The 14,334-nt window shown below is 47.0% G+C and overlaps 2 protein-coding genes across 2 annotated transcripts in view; both read right to left on the bottom strand.

Annotated features, from left to right (window-relative positions):
• palm1a (paralemmin 1a) overlaps positions 1-1,126 on the bottom strand; it is a gene marked incomplete at both ends in the record, with an annotated part of 23,940 nt that extends 22,814 nt beyond the window's left edge. The window contains one exon of the mRNA XM_079267301.1: positions 1,086-1,126. Within this exon, the coding sequence (XP_079123427.1) occupies positions 1,086-1,126 (41 nt within the window). The remainder of the gene's footprint in view (positions 1-1,085) is intronic.
• Positions 1,127-1,915: 789 nt separating this feature from the next.
• Positions 1,916-14,229, bottom strand: map1sa (microtubule-associated protein 1Sa; the record flags this gene model as incomplete). Its single annotated transcript, XM_079267300.1, has 7 exons — positions 1,916-3,794; positions 3,880-4,103; positions 4,461-7,389; positions 7,496-7,636; positions 7,915-7,997; positions 8,675-8,776; positions 14,085-14,229. The coding sequence occupies 7 exons, from the start codon at positions 14,227-14,229 to the stop codon at positions 3,639-3,641; spliced, it is 3,780 nt and encodes a 1,259-aa protein (XP_079123426.1). The 3' UTR covers positions 1,916-3,638.
• Positions 14,230-14,334: the final 105 nt, after the last annotated feature.

Below are 14,334 nucleotides of genomic sequence, written 5' to 3'. Positions count from 1 at the left end.
TACTTGTACTGGGTCCACTGGAAACCAGTTCACCTACAGGGTGTGATACTTGTACTGGGTCCACTGGGAACTAGTTCACCTACAGGGTGTGATACTTGTACTGGGTCCACTGGGAACTAGTTCACCTACAGGGTGTGATACTTGTACTGGGTCCACTGGAAACCAGTTCACCTACAGGGTGTGATACTTGTACTGGGTCCACTGGGAACCAGTTCACCTACAGGGTGTGATACTTGTACTGGGTCCACTGGGAACCAGTTCACCTACAGGGTGGGTCTGATACTTGTACTGGGCCCACTGGGAACCAGTTCACCTACAGGGTCTGATAAAGAGACACAAATGTTCCTCAGAGGGTTTTAATAATCTGACATTAGTTCATTCACTCCTTCAATGTTCAACAGTATTTATGGTGAACTGGTTCTGGTTCTCCATGACATCAGAGTCCATGACATCAGAGTCCATGACATCAGAGTCCAGCACCTTCTCAGTCTGATGAGTCCAGATAACGATCAGCTGATCGATCGGTGAAGTTTTATTTTGGAGAGATTATTGCAGAATGATTGTAGCACTTTGATCTGTTTGAACTATACAAATAAAGTTTACCATTATTAATGTAGCAGGACCCTAGCGAAGCCTTTATTCTGAAAAACACGACCGGAAGTCATCGTGCCCAAACCTGTCTAGCGTGACAGCCGCTATTGATCATAAATCAGGTGCTTATGTCCGGATCAATATGTAATTAGAGAGGCTCGTGCTGCTCGCCGATGGGCGGTCCGGTGTGCTTCCACTGAGAAAAGTAGAGCGCAGACCGTAAACGCATCATTAACCCTTTCCTCTGCATCGATCCGCTTATTTCACGAGTTTTTCGGGTGGACTCTGATGCAGGTTTCTCTCCGCCGCGCTGCAGGTTCCCGGTGATAAAGATCCTGACTCAGCGGTCTGACGCCGCAGTGACGACACACGAGACACCGCACGCGCACATGGAACTCGGACTTCACGTCACAAACATACAGACATTTAAACACAAGAATAATAATTAGAAGAAGAAGCATTAGAAGAAGATGAAGAAATAAAAGTGTACTCACTCCATGTCTGTCTGTGGATCAGTCCGCTGCAGCCGAACCATCTGATCTGCATCCGAGAGAGGAAAGAGACCCGCCCATTGGGGGGGGGGGGGGGGGGGGGGGGGGGGTGACAGAGAGAGAGCGCGAGAGCGAGAGATTTGATTTTTAGAAACCTTTATTTTCTTAAAACATGAAAAAACAAAAAAAATCGTTGCCATCGCACTTAATTTGACAAAAAAAAAACCCCAATCAAAACGGTTTCTCTTCACAATGTTTAAAGGAGCGTTGAACATTAGTTCATCTCCACACACAACATTGTGCTTCATTGTTGCACGTTTCTCCATGAATCCTGTATGTTGTTCATACTTTTGTTCAGAATCAGCTTTATTGCTCGTGTGAACACATGGAATCTGTCTCCGGTTTACACTCCGCTCAGTGTACAAACACGAATTTGCAATAAACTAGAAAATATATATATATATAAAGAATAAAAAAGTCATCGTGTTCAGTAGTGACGACATCGTGTTCAGGGTTCATTAAAGCTGATCAAATTAATTTATAACTGACTAAATATCGGAATAAATCTCTTCGTCCTGAAGGAGAACAAAACACCTGTAAACATATTGATCTTTAAGACAGATTGATAAAGTGATCAGTGAGGAAACTCACCTGAAGGTCCACATGAAACATGTTGATCAGATGATCAGTCAACCTTGTGCTGAGAGTCCAGCAGAGGGCGACACCCCCACAGAGCCCATCAATCAATCAATACAGGACACAGATGATCAGATGGAGAGGAAGACATATTCAGTCTTTTCACAATAAACCACAGTGCAGACACTCCGTTAAAGGGGAACTTTTATTTTGAAAGAATCATTCAAATTAGTGTTTCGGTACACAAATTACCTGTGTGTATATACGTGTGTATATACGTGTGTATACATGTGTGTATGTCTCCAAATTAATCACATCTTTAACTTTTTAATGTTTTCAGAGAAAATGAAGAAAACAAATCTGACAAAAAGTTAAAGTCCTTATTCAGAGAAAAAAATATGTCGAAATATTAAAAGTATGACATCATGTAAAACGATCTATATCATGAGAGAAAAGTTGTGATTTAAAGAAAATACCACAATAACTTAAAATAATATCTTTAACTTTAAAGAAGATATTCTGTAAATTAAACGTTTTATCTTAAAATAAGACTTATTTCTCTAAATGACGACTTTGATCTGTTGACTTTACGGTTTGAACCTCATTTGATTTATTGATCCGTTCACACTTCAGACTGTTCAAAGGAGTGAAACTAACAAATGGAAACAAAGTTTAGAATTTAAAATAAATAAATAAGTTAAAGATCGAAACGTGTGGTTGGAAGTTATAGGACGGATTTTATCTAAAGTAGAAAACAAGCAAACGTTTGTGAACAGATTTAGATTTTTCCTTCAGATTCAAGCAGCTGCTTTAAAATCATCTGAAAAGTACTACAAGTCCCAGAAAGCACTGCTGTAGGAAGCATCCAATCAGAGAGCTCCACTGTTGCCGGGCAGATGAACAAGTTGGTTAAATTCTGACAAGCAAATCGATTCACTTTTACATTTTGGATCAATTCAGATAAGTTAAGTTAAGTTTAAGTTTATATGACAGAACAGCTGAGGCTCATGGGAGATGTAGTATATACAGCCAGTCACAGAACAAAGTGATTCTCATTCACGACCAACATCTGATCTGAGATCAGTTAAAAGGAAACACTTGGTCCAAATAGAGACATCAAAACTCTGCTGGATCAGAACTTCTAACAAAGAAACAGGAAACACTCAAACTGTACCTCAAAATAACCAGATTATAATCTATGAATGAAGATAACGATCGCAGACAAACCTGAAGCAGATGAGTTAAAAAGGTGTCAGAATTAAGAAATAAATATTAAAACTAGAAGATAAGCATTAGCACATTGATCGGAGTTACCAGATGAAGAAATGAGCACAAATGTATTGATAAAGATCTCATACTCAAATATGCATGTGATAATTATTCATTTGTGTTTCTGTTGGACTCTAAAACTAAAGTGAAACTAATGTTGAAGCTGAAGGCTGAGCTAACGGCCAACAGCTAATAGCTAACGCTGTACTGTTTATATTTGTGCTTTATCAATAAAGATCTAAGTTTTTAATATTTTTACGAAAGAATTAAACTGGAATCGAATCAAACAGGGACGCGGGTGTTAATATCCGGACTCATGCTAAAGTGCTAATGCTAGTTAGCAGGCGAGCCAAGGCCCTGATCCAGCACAGAGGAAGTGACAGGAAGTGATGTCACACGAGTGCAGGAAATTTAAAAGGAAACCTTTTTTCCCCCTTCTTTTTTGCTTTCTTTTTTTACAGACCAGACTCTCGACTTCCTGTTTCATCGAGCGAGTAACTGAGCATGCTCAGTAATGACTCAACCAAAGGGGGCGGAGCTTCAGCTGGCAGAACGTAAAGGAAACCTTTCGTCGGTCTGTCGTCAATCAAAGTCTACTCCCCGTCTCCACCGGTCATGTGGGCGGGGCCTCGGGTGGGCGGGGCCTCCGGCTCAGAACTCCACCTTGCAGGCAGGGAAGGTCTCCTCCTGCATGGCCACGGTGCTGTTGCTGCCCAGCACGGTGATCGACAGCTCCTTCTGACGCTCGTGGGTCTCCTGGTACCACTCGTGCATCACCAGCGAATCAAACGTTGGGATCAGAGTCACCTGAGGACACGTCAGGGAAACGGACCAATCAGAGAACAGGTCATGAGGAAGTGAAGCAAACAAATGTCACTGTGTTTTCACGGACCTGGACCTCCGGCCAGCTGCTCTTCCCGTCCAGCAGGGCGTCCAGGATGCTCCTCATCGCCACCTCCTTCACCGGATCGTCTCCGCTGATGATGTAATACGAGGAGCGAAGACGTCTGAACAGGTCCAGGTCCACGGTCGAAGAGGAACAGCCAGACGGGAGGTAGGCCAGGTCCACATAGACCGCAGAACCTGAGGAACCTAGAGAACCTGCAGCTTTGGAAGCTGGGAGGAAGTCAGAAGAATGAGATTAAAACTGATTAATCCCACAAAGACCTTAAACCTAAATAATCTTTGTGTATCAGGATGCCAGGAGCAGGAAAAGGTTGTTTAACAGTGATGCTATTCTACGGTCACATGACAAGAATGAGAAACTGAGGAGTGATGAATGAAATGAAGAACAAAGATCTAAATAAGAGTCAAAAGACTTTGTTTGGCTGACGGTGCAGCTTTAAAAGCCTGGAGGGTTACGAACAGAACTCATGGGCCTCAAAGGAGACCTTCAGTATTATTATATTATATTAATTTGAAAGATACTCAAAAGTGCCAAAAACAGGTGTTTTCAGGACTGGGCCTGCCTACCTGAGGATGAAGGTTTCACAGGACCAACTCTGGAGCCTCCAAGTGAGTTTCTGGACGATGGCTTCGTGTCGAGGCTGTAGGTCGTCTTCAGAGACCCCATCGGGCTGCCGGCCTTGGACTTCCCGGTCTGGGCCGCGGTACTTCCGGAGGTGGCCTTTAGCGTCTTCGCGGTGGGTTTCTTGGTTTTGGCAGCTGAACTCTTCAGGTTCTTGCTGGCCTCCGAGTCGGCCATGCAGGCTCCAGGGCGGGGGGGTAACGGGGGCAAATCTTTGACCGGGGCTGTTGGGGGGTCATGCCCTCCCCTGTGAGAGTAGTGAGGACTGGGATGATCTTGTGGATGACTGGGTGGGAAAAGGCTACTGGAATCCTCATCAGAGTCCATCTCTGCGGTGATGGACGGACATTCTTCTGTACAGGTGGGCATGTCAGAGTCCGTGGTGGTCAGGACGGAGTCGCAAACCGATGTGGGAGGAGTTTCCTGGCTGTAGAGCGAAGGGCAGTCGCTGCTGCTTTGATCCTGTGAGTGGTTGTTGTTGTCAGAGCGGTCGCGGGAGTCGGCGACAAGGCCCGGGCTAACATGCTGCTGATGGTTGTCATGACTCTTGGGGTGCTGGAACTCACAAGGCGACACTAAGCAGAGATCAACGTCATGTGGAACGTCTGAGATGAGGTCTGACATCCCGTTGATGTGATCCTCTGATCCACTAAGCCCATTAAGGTTTGATCCCAGAGGTAAGGCCATCCCTGTGTCTGAGTCTGCAGCATGTCCGTTAGAGTAGACGCCGTGTCCCACAGGGCCTTTGGGTGGCAGCGCTTGCTCCAAAGAAACCGACAGGGATTCATCAACTTCTGTAGAGTGAGGAGAGCCCACCTCAGCTGGCATGGAGGTCTCGGTGGAGTCCGGCATAATGTCTTTGAAAGGACTGAGCGTCAAAAGACCCGACTGTCTATCCTGAGAGGACGTGGAGGTTTCCAGACCTTCCCTGAGGGAGCTCAGGTCGGAGGTCCTGTTTTCCTCGAAGCCCAGACTGGATCCTCTCATCCCGAGGACGCAGTCGTCACCTACACACAGAACATCTTCTTCAAGGAACCGATGGGAAGCCGTACGTCCTGCAAAGTGAGAGGCAGAGTTTGCATTGGAGACCTGGCCCGTCTCCGCACAGCGAAACGTCTCTGGACTCTCTACTGTCGAGGTCTGGTTCCCATTTGAGTTGTTCCCATTGGTGTCCTCCAATCGAAGTCTTTCAAAGTCAGCCGTCATGTCCTCAGGTGTGGACACCTTGGAGCGATCCGCCTCCCTCTGGTTTTCCTGCACTTTTGAACCTGGTTTACCTTTTGTCCCTAAAGACGAAGCGTCTTTCTTTGGAAGAGTTCCTTCCTTTTTTAGACTCTTTCCAAAAGCTCTCTTTACTTCTGTATTTGAAGCTCCACTTGTTGCTTTCTTTACTTCTCTAACAGGTCTGGTGGTTTTCACATCCTTCTGTCTGTCTTTCTTTGATTCAGGTTTGATGTCTCTCTTTGCTTTTGTACTTAAAGTTTCTTTCTTTTTCTCTCCACTCTCTTCTTTTTTGACGACAGCAGCAGTGACCATCTCGTCTTTCTTTTTCACTTCCTTTTTCTCTTCTTTTGACGCATCTGTCTTTGGAACAAACTTTTCAGTCGGTTTCGGTGGCTTTGATTTAGCATCTGGGTCCTTGAGTTTGGGCTTTTCTTCCCCATCTTTCTTTTCTTTAGGTGTGGTGTCACCTGCTGCCTTTGGCATCGTTTTCACCTCCTGTTTTCTGACATCCACTCGTGCGAGCTTGTCTTTCTGCGAGGCATTACTGGGTCTGAAGTCCTTAGACTGGGACTTAAGGCTTTCCCGACTCTCTGCTCGTTTTGGTTGTTTCTCAGGTTTGGATGTTTCTAGGTCCTTCAAACACACAACCGGATGTTTGAGGAAATCCAGATGTTTGAGTTTTTCAAGTCCTTCTAGAATTTTGGTCTGCGGCGTGCACCCTGGGAAGAGGACACGGACGATTCTCTCCAGAGGACTGGAAGGATGCCAGACCAGCAAAGCACAGATGGAAACAAGGCACGGTAGAGGAAGATCTGAGCCCTTAACATCAGATCCGTTATTTGGCCAAATCTGCATTAAAGCTTCAAGGTTTTTGCTCCCAGTGACTGGATTCAGTGGGTACAGCTCCAGACGGCCCACTCCCATCTTTTGAAACAAGATAACTGGTTCTATTCTGGGTCCGTTAGACCGGCTGAGAGGTTCAGGTTTGATGGAGAGTCTTTGTAAATTCTGCAGAGTCAGCGCCACCTGGTCACAACTCCGCAGCTCTCCTGGATCTCCTTGTAAGGACTTCAACCTGTGGGGAACATTGAGGAACACCACCCCGATCTCAGGGGAGATGAGGTTTTTCACCCGGTCCTCCTCAGTCTGAGATCCAGCAGACTCTTCCTCCTGCTGCTCCGCTACCTTCCTCAGCAGCAGACTGTTCAGCCCGGGGAGATTGTCCACGCCGACATGAGTTAGGAGCACCAAGTCGATTCTGTCCAGGTGCCGAACCAGTTTCCAGAAGCAGGAGCGGGTATCTGAGCCACCGTTCACCAGGACGTTAAAACCGTTAACGGCAAAGAAGGCCGAATCCCCCCTCCCTCCGGGGAAGATGTAGCAGCACGGCCGAGAGAGCTTCAGGAAGCCCACGGTGCTCGGGGGCTCCAGGAGGTCGAAGAGGGACTCGGGCTCCAGAGACTCGGACAGGTACTCCGTGAACTCCTGCAGACCCTCCATCTCTGGTAGGACGGGGGGAGGGTTGATCTGGATGTGGTCCTGCAGGTTGTGTTTCTCTAACTCAGAGTTCTTCCAAAGACCAACATCTGGACAGCTGAGGATGAGGCGGGCCTTCATCACTGGGTCTGTAGAACTCAACATCTGTCCAACCTTCAAACAGAGACCGAGACCATCAGGACCGATCACATCGATGCTCATGATCAGTAATGGACTTTAATAAAGGAGCCTTTCTAGTCTATATCACACACACACTGACCTCCTCGTCCTTAAAGATGTGGATCAGGTCTCTGAGAGAGAAGCAGCCTCTCTGGAACACGATGTCTCCGGACTCTTCCAAACACTGACCGGCCAGAACCAGAAGTTTGTGAGGAGACGGATCACAGACGAGCCGCTGCACCTGAACACAACACACACACACACACACACACAGGAAACGCATGAGGACAACAAAGTGTACTTTTGTATTTAGCCAAGCAGGACTGTGCTAACAGCTAACGTTAACTAGCTCTCCTCTTGCCGATTCACTATGTAATGTATGTTTACTGAACATCATCCCACTGACTCTTCTCCAGACCCGGGTTAATGTTAACGTGGATCCCTGAACAGAGATGATCTGGATCCACACATGATGAACCAGACTCACTGTTCAGGGTTTAATGAGACACTTTTATTCACCTCGGAGCAGACGAAGTCGTGAGCTGGATTCACAACAACCTGAGTGTCCAGAACGTCTCCGCGGTGCTGCAGAGTCCTCTGTCCTGCAGGACGAACAGAAAACGTCAGTCACAGTATGCTAGCAGCTAACCTAGCAGCTAGTTGAGCCACAATTAACCACAAAGAGAAGGAGCACAAACTAACATCTGAAAATAAAGTCTGAAAGCTTCTTCACTGGACCCCCCCAAGACCTATGGGTCTCCTAAGAGCAGAGGACCAGGATCTGTCCGGCTCGGATGTTATTCGTCACACTAGACGCTCTTTTTGAGGTTCATGGTCTCATTGAGTCGTCTTTGGTCTGCAGGCTGTTCAGCACATCACACACACACACTAACTATTTTATTACAAACTATATCAGAGGAGAGCTAGTAACGTTAGCAGCACCACTTACAGCTAACCAACGGAGGTTCACTTCAGTTACATGATGCCTTCAGGCTCTGCTCAGTGAACATGAGTACTGGCTGAAGGTTCATTATAACGTTATCATGATGTGTTCACATGTCATCTGTAAAATGTAGTTCTGGTGATAAACTTGAATAAATCCAGTAGTTTGAAGGAGATGTTTTCACATGAATATAAAATAGATACAATGAGCTCAAAGGATTGTGAGAGTTTTAGGAGCCCAGAGGACACATTCATCCTTTAATATCTGCTGAACCAGGTACTCCGGTCTTAAAGAGCCCTTCAGACACACACCACTAACAGGTGTGCTTCTCCTCACCTGGGACGTCCTGCGACAGGAAGGCAGAGTGTCTCGACACGAAGAGTTTCAGCTGCTGGTCCAGAACAGAGACGTCCAGGTTTACAGGCCAGCAGCGCACACCTGAAGTACACACATACACAGGTATAAGTACACACACACACCTTTCATTCATAATCTAAATGTCTCGTTGGGCCCTGAATGCATCTCGTGTGTTTTGTTCACTGACATCTGTTTGAGTAAGAATCAACACAACCTGTCACAGTATTATGGGATGTCTCCAGGCTGCATTATTCATCATGTTCAACCAGCAGCAGACTGGTTTGAACTGGTCTATTAGTCTGACGAGTTAGTCCCTCTGTGGTTCCTCCCTCCTCTGTCAGATAAACCATTTCCTCCTTCCTCAGCAAACAGGAAGCTGAAGATATTTAGTAACACCACTTCCTCTTTGTGTGTCACACAACATTACAGCAGCAGGAAGAAAACCAGCTGAACATCAACACAAACCACTAAAGCCTGACCATAGCCCGACTGATGAAGAGCTAAACACACATGTTCATGAAGAACACATGTTCATGAAGAACACATGTTCATGAAGAACACATGTTCATGAAGAACACATGTTCATGAAGAACACATGTTCATGAAGAACACATGTTCATGAAGAACACATGTTCATGAAGAACACATTATTAGCACATGATTAACACGTGATAATAATAATACTTTAATTTGATATAGCGCTTTTCTAAAAACCCAAAGACGCTTTACGGGCAGAGACAAACAAAAAAAGGGAAGAAAAAAAGAGACAGAGGAGCAAATAAAACAAACAGAACATTTTGGCAAAAAAACAAGACTGGAGAAGCTGTGCTGAATGGGTCATGTAGTGCCGGGTTAGCAGGTGAAGGAGAGGTTGAACAGGTGGGTTTTGAGGGCTTGTTTGAATGATGGTAGGGAGGGAGCCTCACGGATGTGGATGGGGAGGGCGTTCCAGAGGGGAGGTGCAGCAGCTGAGAAGGCCCTGTCACCCCAGGTCCGGCGCTTGGTCCTGATGGTCTTCAGAGTGTTTGCACTGGCGGACCTGAGGCGACGGGTTGGGGCGTGGAGGGGGAGGAGGTCTGACAGGTAGGGAGGGGCCAGGTTGTTTAGGGCTTTGTAGGTGGTGAGTAATATTTTAAAGTCTGTTCTGTATTCGACCGGGAGCCAGTGGAGGTTGTGAAGGACCGGGGTGATGTGATCATAGCGGCGGGTGGAAGTGAGCAGTCGAGCGGCAGAGTTCTGAACATATTGGAGTTTATTGATGATTTTGTTGGGAGAACCACAGAGGATGCTGTTGCAGTAGTCGAGTCTGGAGGTTATGAGGGCACGGATGAGAATTTCGGTGGTGGCAGAGGACAGGGAGGGTCGGAGGCGTGCAATGTTCCTGAGGTGAAAGAAGGCAGTTTTGGTGATGTGGTTGGCGTGGGGTAGAAAAGGGAGGGTGGGGTCGAGGATGATACCAAGGTTGCGGACCTGGGTGGAGGGGGTGACGATTGAGCCATCGATGTTGAGGGAGAAGGGCTGGGCTGAACGGGTGAGGGAGTTAGGGCCGATGAGTATTTCAGATTTATTGCAGTTGAGTTTGAGAAAGTTCTGTTGCATCCATGACTTTATATCAGTGAGACAGGTGGTGAGAGTGGAGTGGGTGACGGAGGTGATGGTCTTGGTGGAGAAGTAGAGTTGGGTGCCGTCAGCGTAGCAGTGGAAGTTGAGACCATGACGACGGATGATTTGTCCAAGGGGAAGGATGTAAATGATGAAGAGGGGACCAAGCACGGAACCTTGGGGGACACCGTGGGTGACTGGGGAGGTTGAGGATTTACAGTTGTTTATTGCAATGAATTGATGTCGGTCTGAGAGATGTGAGGTGAACCAGGAGAGGGCATTTATGCCAAGGGAGTACTGGAGACGTGAGAGGAGGATGGAGTGGTTGATAGTGTTGAAGGCGGCGCTGAGGTCAAGGAGGATGAGGATGGTGAGGAATCCAGAGTCAGCAGAGAGAAGTCGGATTGGAAGGGTTCGTAGAGGTTATGGAGATTGAGGTGGGACTTGAGTTGTGATGCAACAGCTCTCTCAAGGACCTTGGACAGGTAGGGGAGGTTGGAGATGGGCCGGTAGTTGTTGGAGATGTCGGGGTCAAGACCAGGTTTTGTCAGCACGGGGGTGACAGCAGCGATCTTGAGTGTGGGGGGGTAAGAGACCTGAAGACAGTGAGGAGTTGATGTTGGTGATGAGAGGGGAGAGTGAGGAGAGGCAGGCCTTGACTAAGGAAGAGGGGAGGGGGTCAAGGGCACAGGTGGAGGTCTTCATGCTGGAGAGTATAGAGGAGAGGTCCATTTCAGTGATTGAACTGAAGGATGAGAGTGAGTGGCTTGGAAGTAGGGGAGAGTCATGTTGAGGGTTTGGGGGGGGGGGTGGAGGGGGCTGCCAGCTGGTTGTGTATTGCAATGATTTGGTCGTTGAAGATGGATAGAAATGAGTTGCATTTGCTGGTGGTGAAGGAGGTGGAGATGGTGTCCATGGGCTTGAGGAGTTTGTTGATGGTGGAGAAAAGCGTTTTGGGGTTGTTGGAGCCAGATTGGATGATGGAGGAGTAGTGAGAGGAGCGAGCGGTGTTCAGGGCATCTTTATATTGTTGTTGGTGGAGTTTGAAGGCATCAAGGTGAACAGTAAGTCCAGTTTTGTTGGCAAGACGTTCCAGTTGACGGCCCTGCACTTTGAGGTGGCAAGTGTACCAGGGGGCGGAGTGGGTGAAGGAGATGAGTTTGGATTTTTTGGGGGCAATGACGTCAAGACAGGAGGAGAGTGCATCATCATAGTACTTGACCAGGGCAGTGGGGGAGGCAGAGACAGTGGCAGCCAAGGTGGAGGAGAGCGAGGAGATGTTGATGGACTTGATGTTCCAGAATGTTATGGTGTGATTCTGCTTAACATGGGGGGTGGGGATGTCTATGTCCAAGGTGATAGCCAGGTGGTCAGAGATGGTGAGGTCGATGCTGGTTAGATTGCTGATGGTAATGCCGGAGGTGCAGACCAGATCAAGTGTGTGTCCTTTGTTATGGGTGGGAAAGTCGGCATGTTGAAGTAGTTAAAGATGTCCAGGAGTTCTGTAGAAGTTGTGGAGTCAGATGAGTCGACGTGTATGTTAAAATCACCGAGTAGCAGAATGGATGGAGAGATGGCGCAAAGTTGTGTGAGAAATTCAGACCGGTCAGAAGGGAAAGCAGGGTTAGGTTTTGGGGGCCGGTAAATGACTGCAGTAACCAGGGGTTTGGGACCAGGCCGTGGCTCACTGGGTTAAGAGGGTCGTCTGGGAACCGGAAGGTCAACGGTTCGATCCCCGACTGGGACGTGTCACGTGAACCCCCGGCTCCCCGGGCGCCGATCAAATGGCAACCCACTGCTCCCTATATACAGGGATGCAGTCGTCAAATTTCGTGTATGTGTAAAATGTATATGACAATAAAAATGGTTTCTTCTTTCTTCTTCTTAAAAACAAGGTGGCTTGTCCATGTATGAATATCCAGGGGGTGTGGTTTGGTTGAGTGAAAAGTAGTCCCGTTGGTTTTGCCATGTTTCGGTTAAACAGAGAAAGTCCAGATTATTGTCAGTTGTTAATTCACTGAGTAAGAGTCCCTTGTTGTTTAGGGATCGGGTGTTAAACAGAGATGTGGATGAATTTGGGCAGGCTGGGGTGCTCTGGTAAGGGGGCGGAGCCAGGCAACTCGCTCGTGTAGATTGTTGTGGTGATGACGCGCAGGAGTTGCGGTGGTGCGCTCGGCTGACCAGAGGGAGGGGATGCAAAGAGTGGAGCGATCAGGCCAGGAGTAAACTAACTTTCTCCGGCTCTGTGGATGTACCGGGGCCGACGGAGGAGTCCAAGTGTTTTGATGGCTGAGATACACGGAGGAGCAAAGAAGTTGTTGAGTTGGAGGAGTTGCGAGGTGGAGTATTGCAGAACCATGCCAGCCTGAGGTCTTAAGTCGGTAGCACGGACTTGATGACCGGAGTTGGAGAAGTGACAGGCACGCCAGGATAATCCACAGTCCACAGCCGGCTGGCTCGTCGGCAGCCGCCGGCTAGCGAGAGACCGCCAGCTAGCCAGCTAGTCGTCCAGGGAGTAGTCGGTAGCAGTGGAGAGCAGGTGCAACAGGTAAGCAAACAAATCCAAATCGAAGCGTTGCAGTAGAGTTAAAAACAGAGAATAATGGCTATTTCGGGTGATTGAACTTAACTACACTGTTAAAATAAAAATGTAGGTTAAATTGCGATTACTGTAGGAACATCAAACAAAAACTGCCAGACGGAGCGGCGATAGACTCGCCAGCGTCCCCTTCGGATCAGACACATGATTAGCACATGTAGAACACATGACTAACAGTAAACAGAAGGTGTTATCTTCACATCTACTGAGGTTCTACTGTTCCTGATGGACTGACATGAGTTTACATATTTAGTTTGATCATACAGCTTTTTAACAAGACTCTGGTCTAAACTTCTAGTTTTTTCTGTTGATCAATAGTTGTGATCATTGATCATCAGTTAAACTAGACCAGTGTGATTGTTCTACTGGGTTGTACTAGTCAGCTACACTAGATAAACTGCTCCATGTGAATCAGCTTTATTTAAACTGGTGACTTATTGATTATCAGTCGATCAGTTTTATGAGTCAATGAATGTGAAGCGGATCAAATCAAATGTTTATTAAAGTTTCTCCGTGTTTGGACCGTTAACCTACTTTTAACAGTCAAGCTCGACAAAATACTAAACATCCGGTGAGAGGGGATTTTCAAAATAAATGCCTCAGAATTGAACAATGCTGCAACTTCTGTCTATAATATTAAGTGATTACGATTTTAAAAAAGGAAAATACAAATTGTATTTTAAAGAAATAAAATGGACTCACGTTTTTTGTAAATTAAGTCTCAAACACATCCGGATGTTAAACATCTACTCAACCTAACGTGATAAGAGCTTATTAAAATAAACACACTATAATAACATATCATACGTGTCCTCGTGTAACATTGTGTTTAATAATAAATATGATAAATGTCGCTCTGAATGAACTGTCTTCATTCGACAGTCTGACTTTAAACTAGAGAACAGCAGCTAGCTACGTTAGCATGCTAAGCAAAAGTATTTTTAATCCCGATAAATGGTTCAAGGTTGTATTTTTACCGGTTTAAATGTGACCGAAAAGAGACAATAACCTGCACGGACGTTTAGTTCACGGTGTGGAGTGAAACCTGGAGAAAACCCGAACAGGGAGCCACTTTTATAGGGTTAACAAAGTCAGATCGGAGTTATCTTATTGTGACGGGCCCCACTGACTTCCGGCCCTATGTTCACGTTACCATCTCCGGTACCGGGTAACTTTACCAGAACTCACCGGAGTCTATCTGCCGCTCCAGTAGACCAACGGGCCGCAGCGAGCCGACCACCACGAGCACCGAGTAACCGGGAGAAGAACCGGGACCGCCGCTCCGCTCCTCCGCTGTTGTTGTTGCTGCTGCTGCTGCTGCTGCCGCCGCCATCATGGTTTGGACCGTCCACTAATGACGTCACCCAAACACAAGCCCCACCCCGCTGGTACACAAGAGGAGGGGAAATGTTTTAATTGGCATAGAGGTCGACCAATC

This window comes from Melanostigma gelatinosum, assembly GCF_949748355.1.
Source record: "Melanostigma gelatinosum genome assembly, chromosome: 4".
Lineage (NCBI taxonomy): Eukaryota > Metazoa > Chordata > Actinopteri > Perciformes > Zoarcidae > Melanostigma > Melanostigma gelatinosum.
This window is presented reverse-complemented; position numbering and strand designations above follow the sequence as displayed.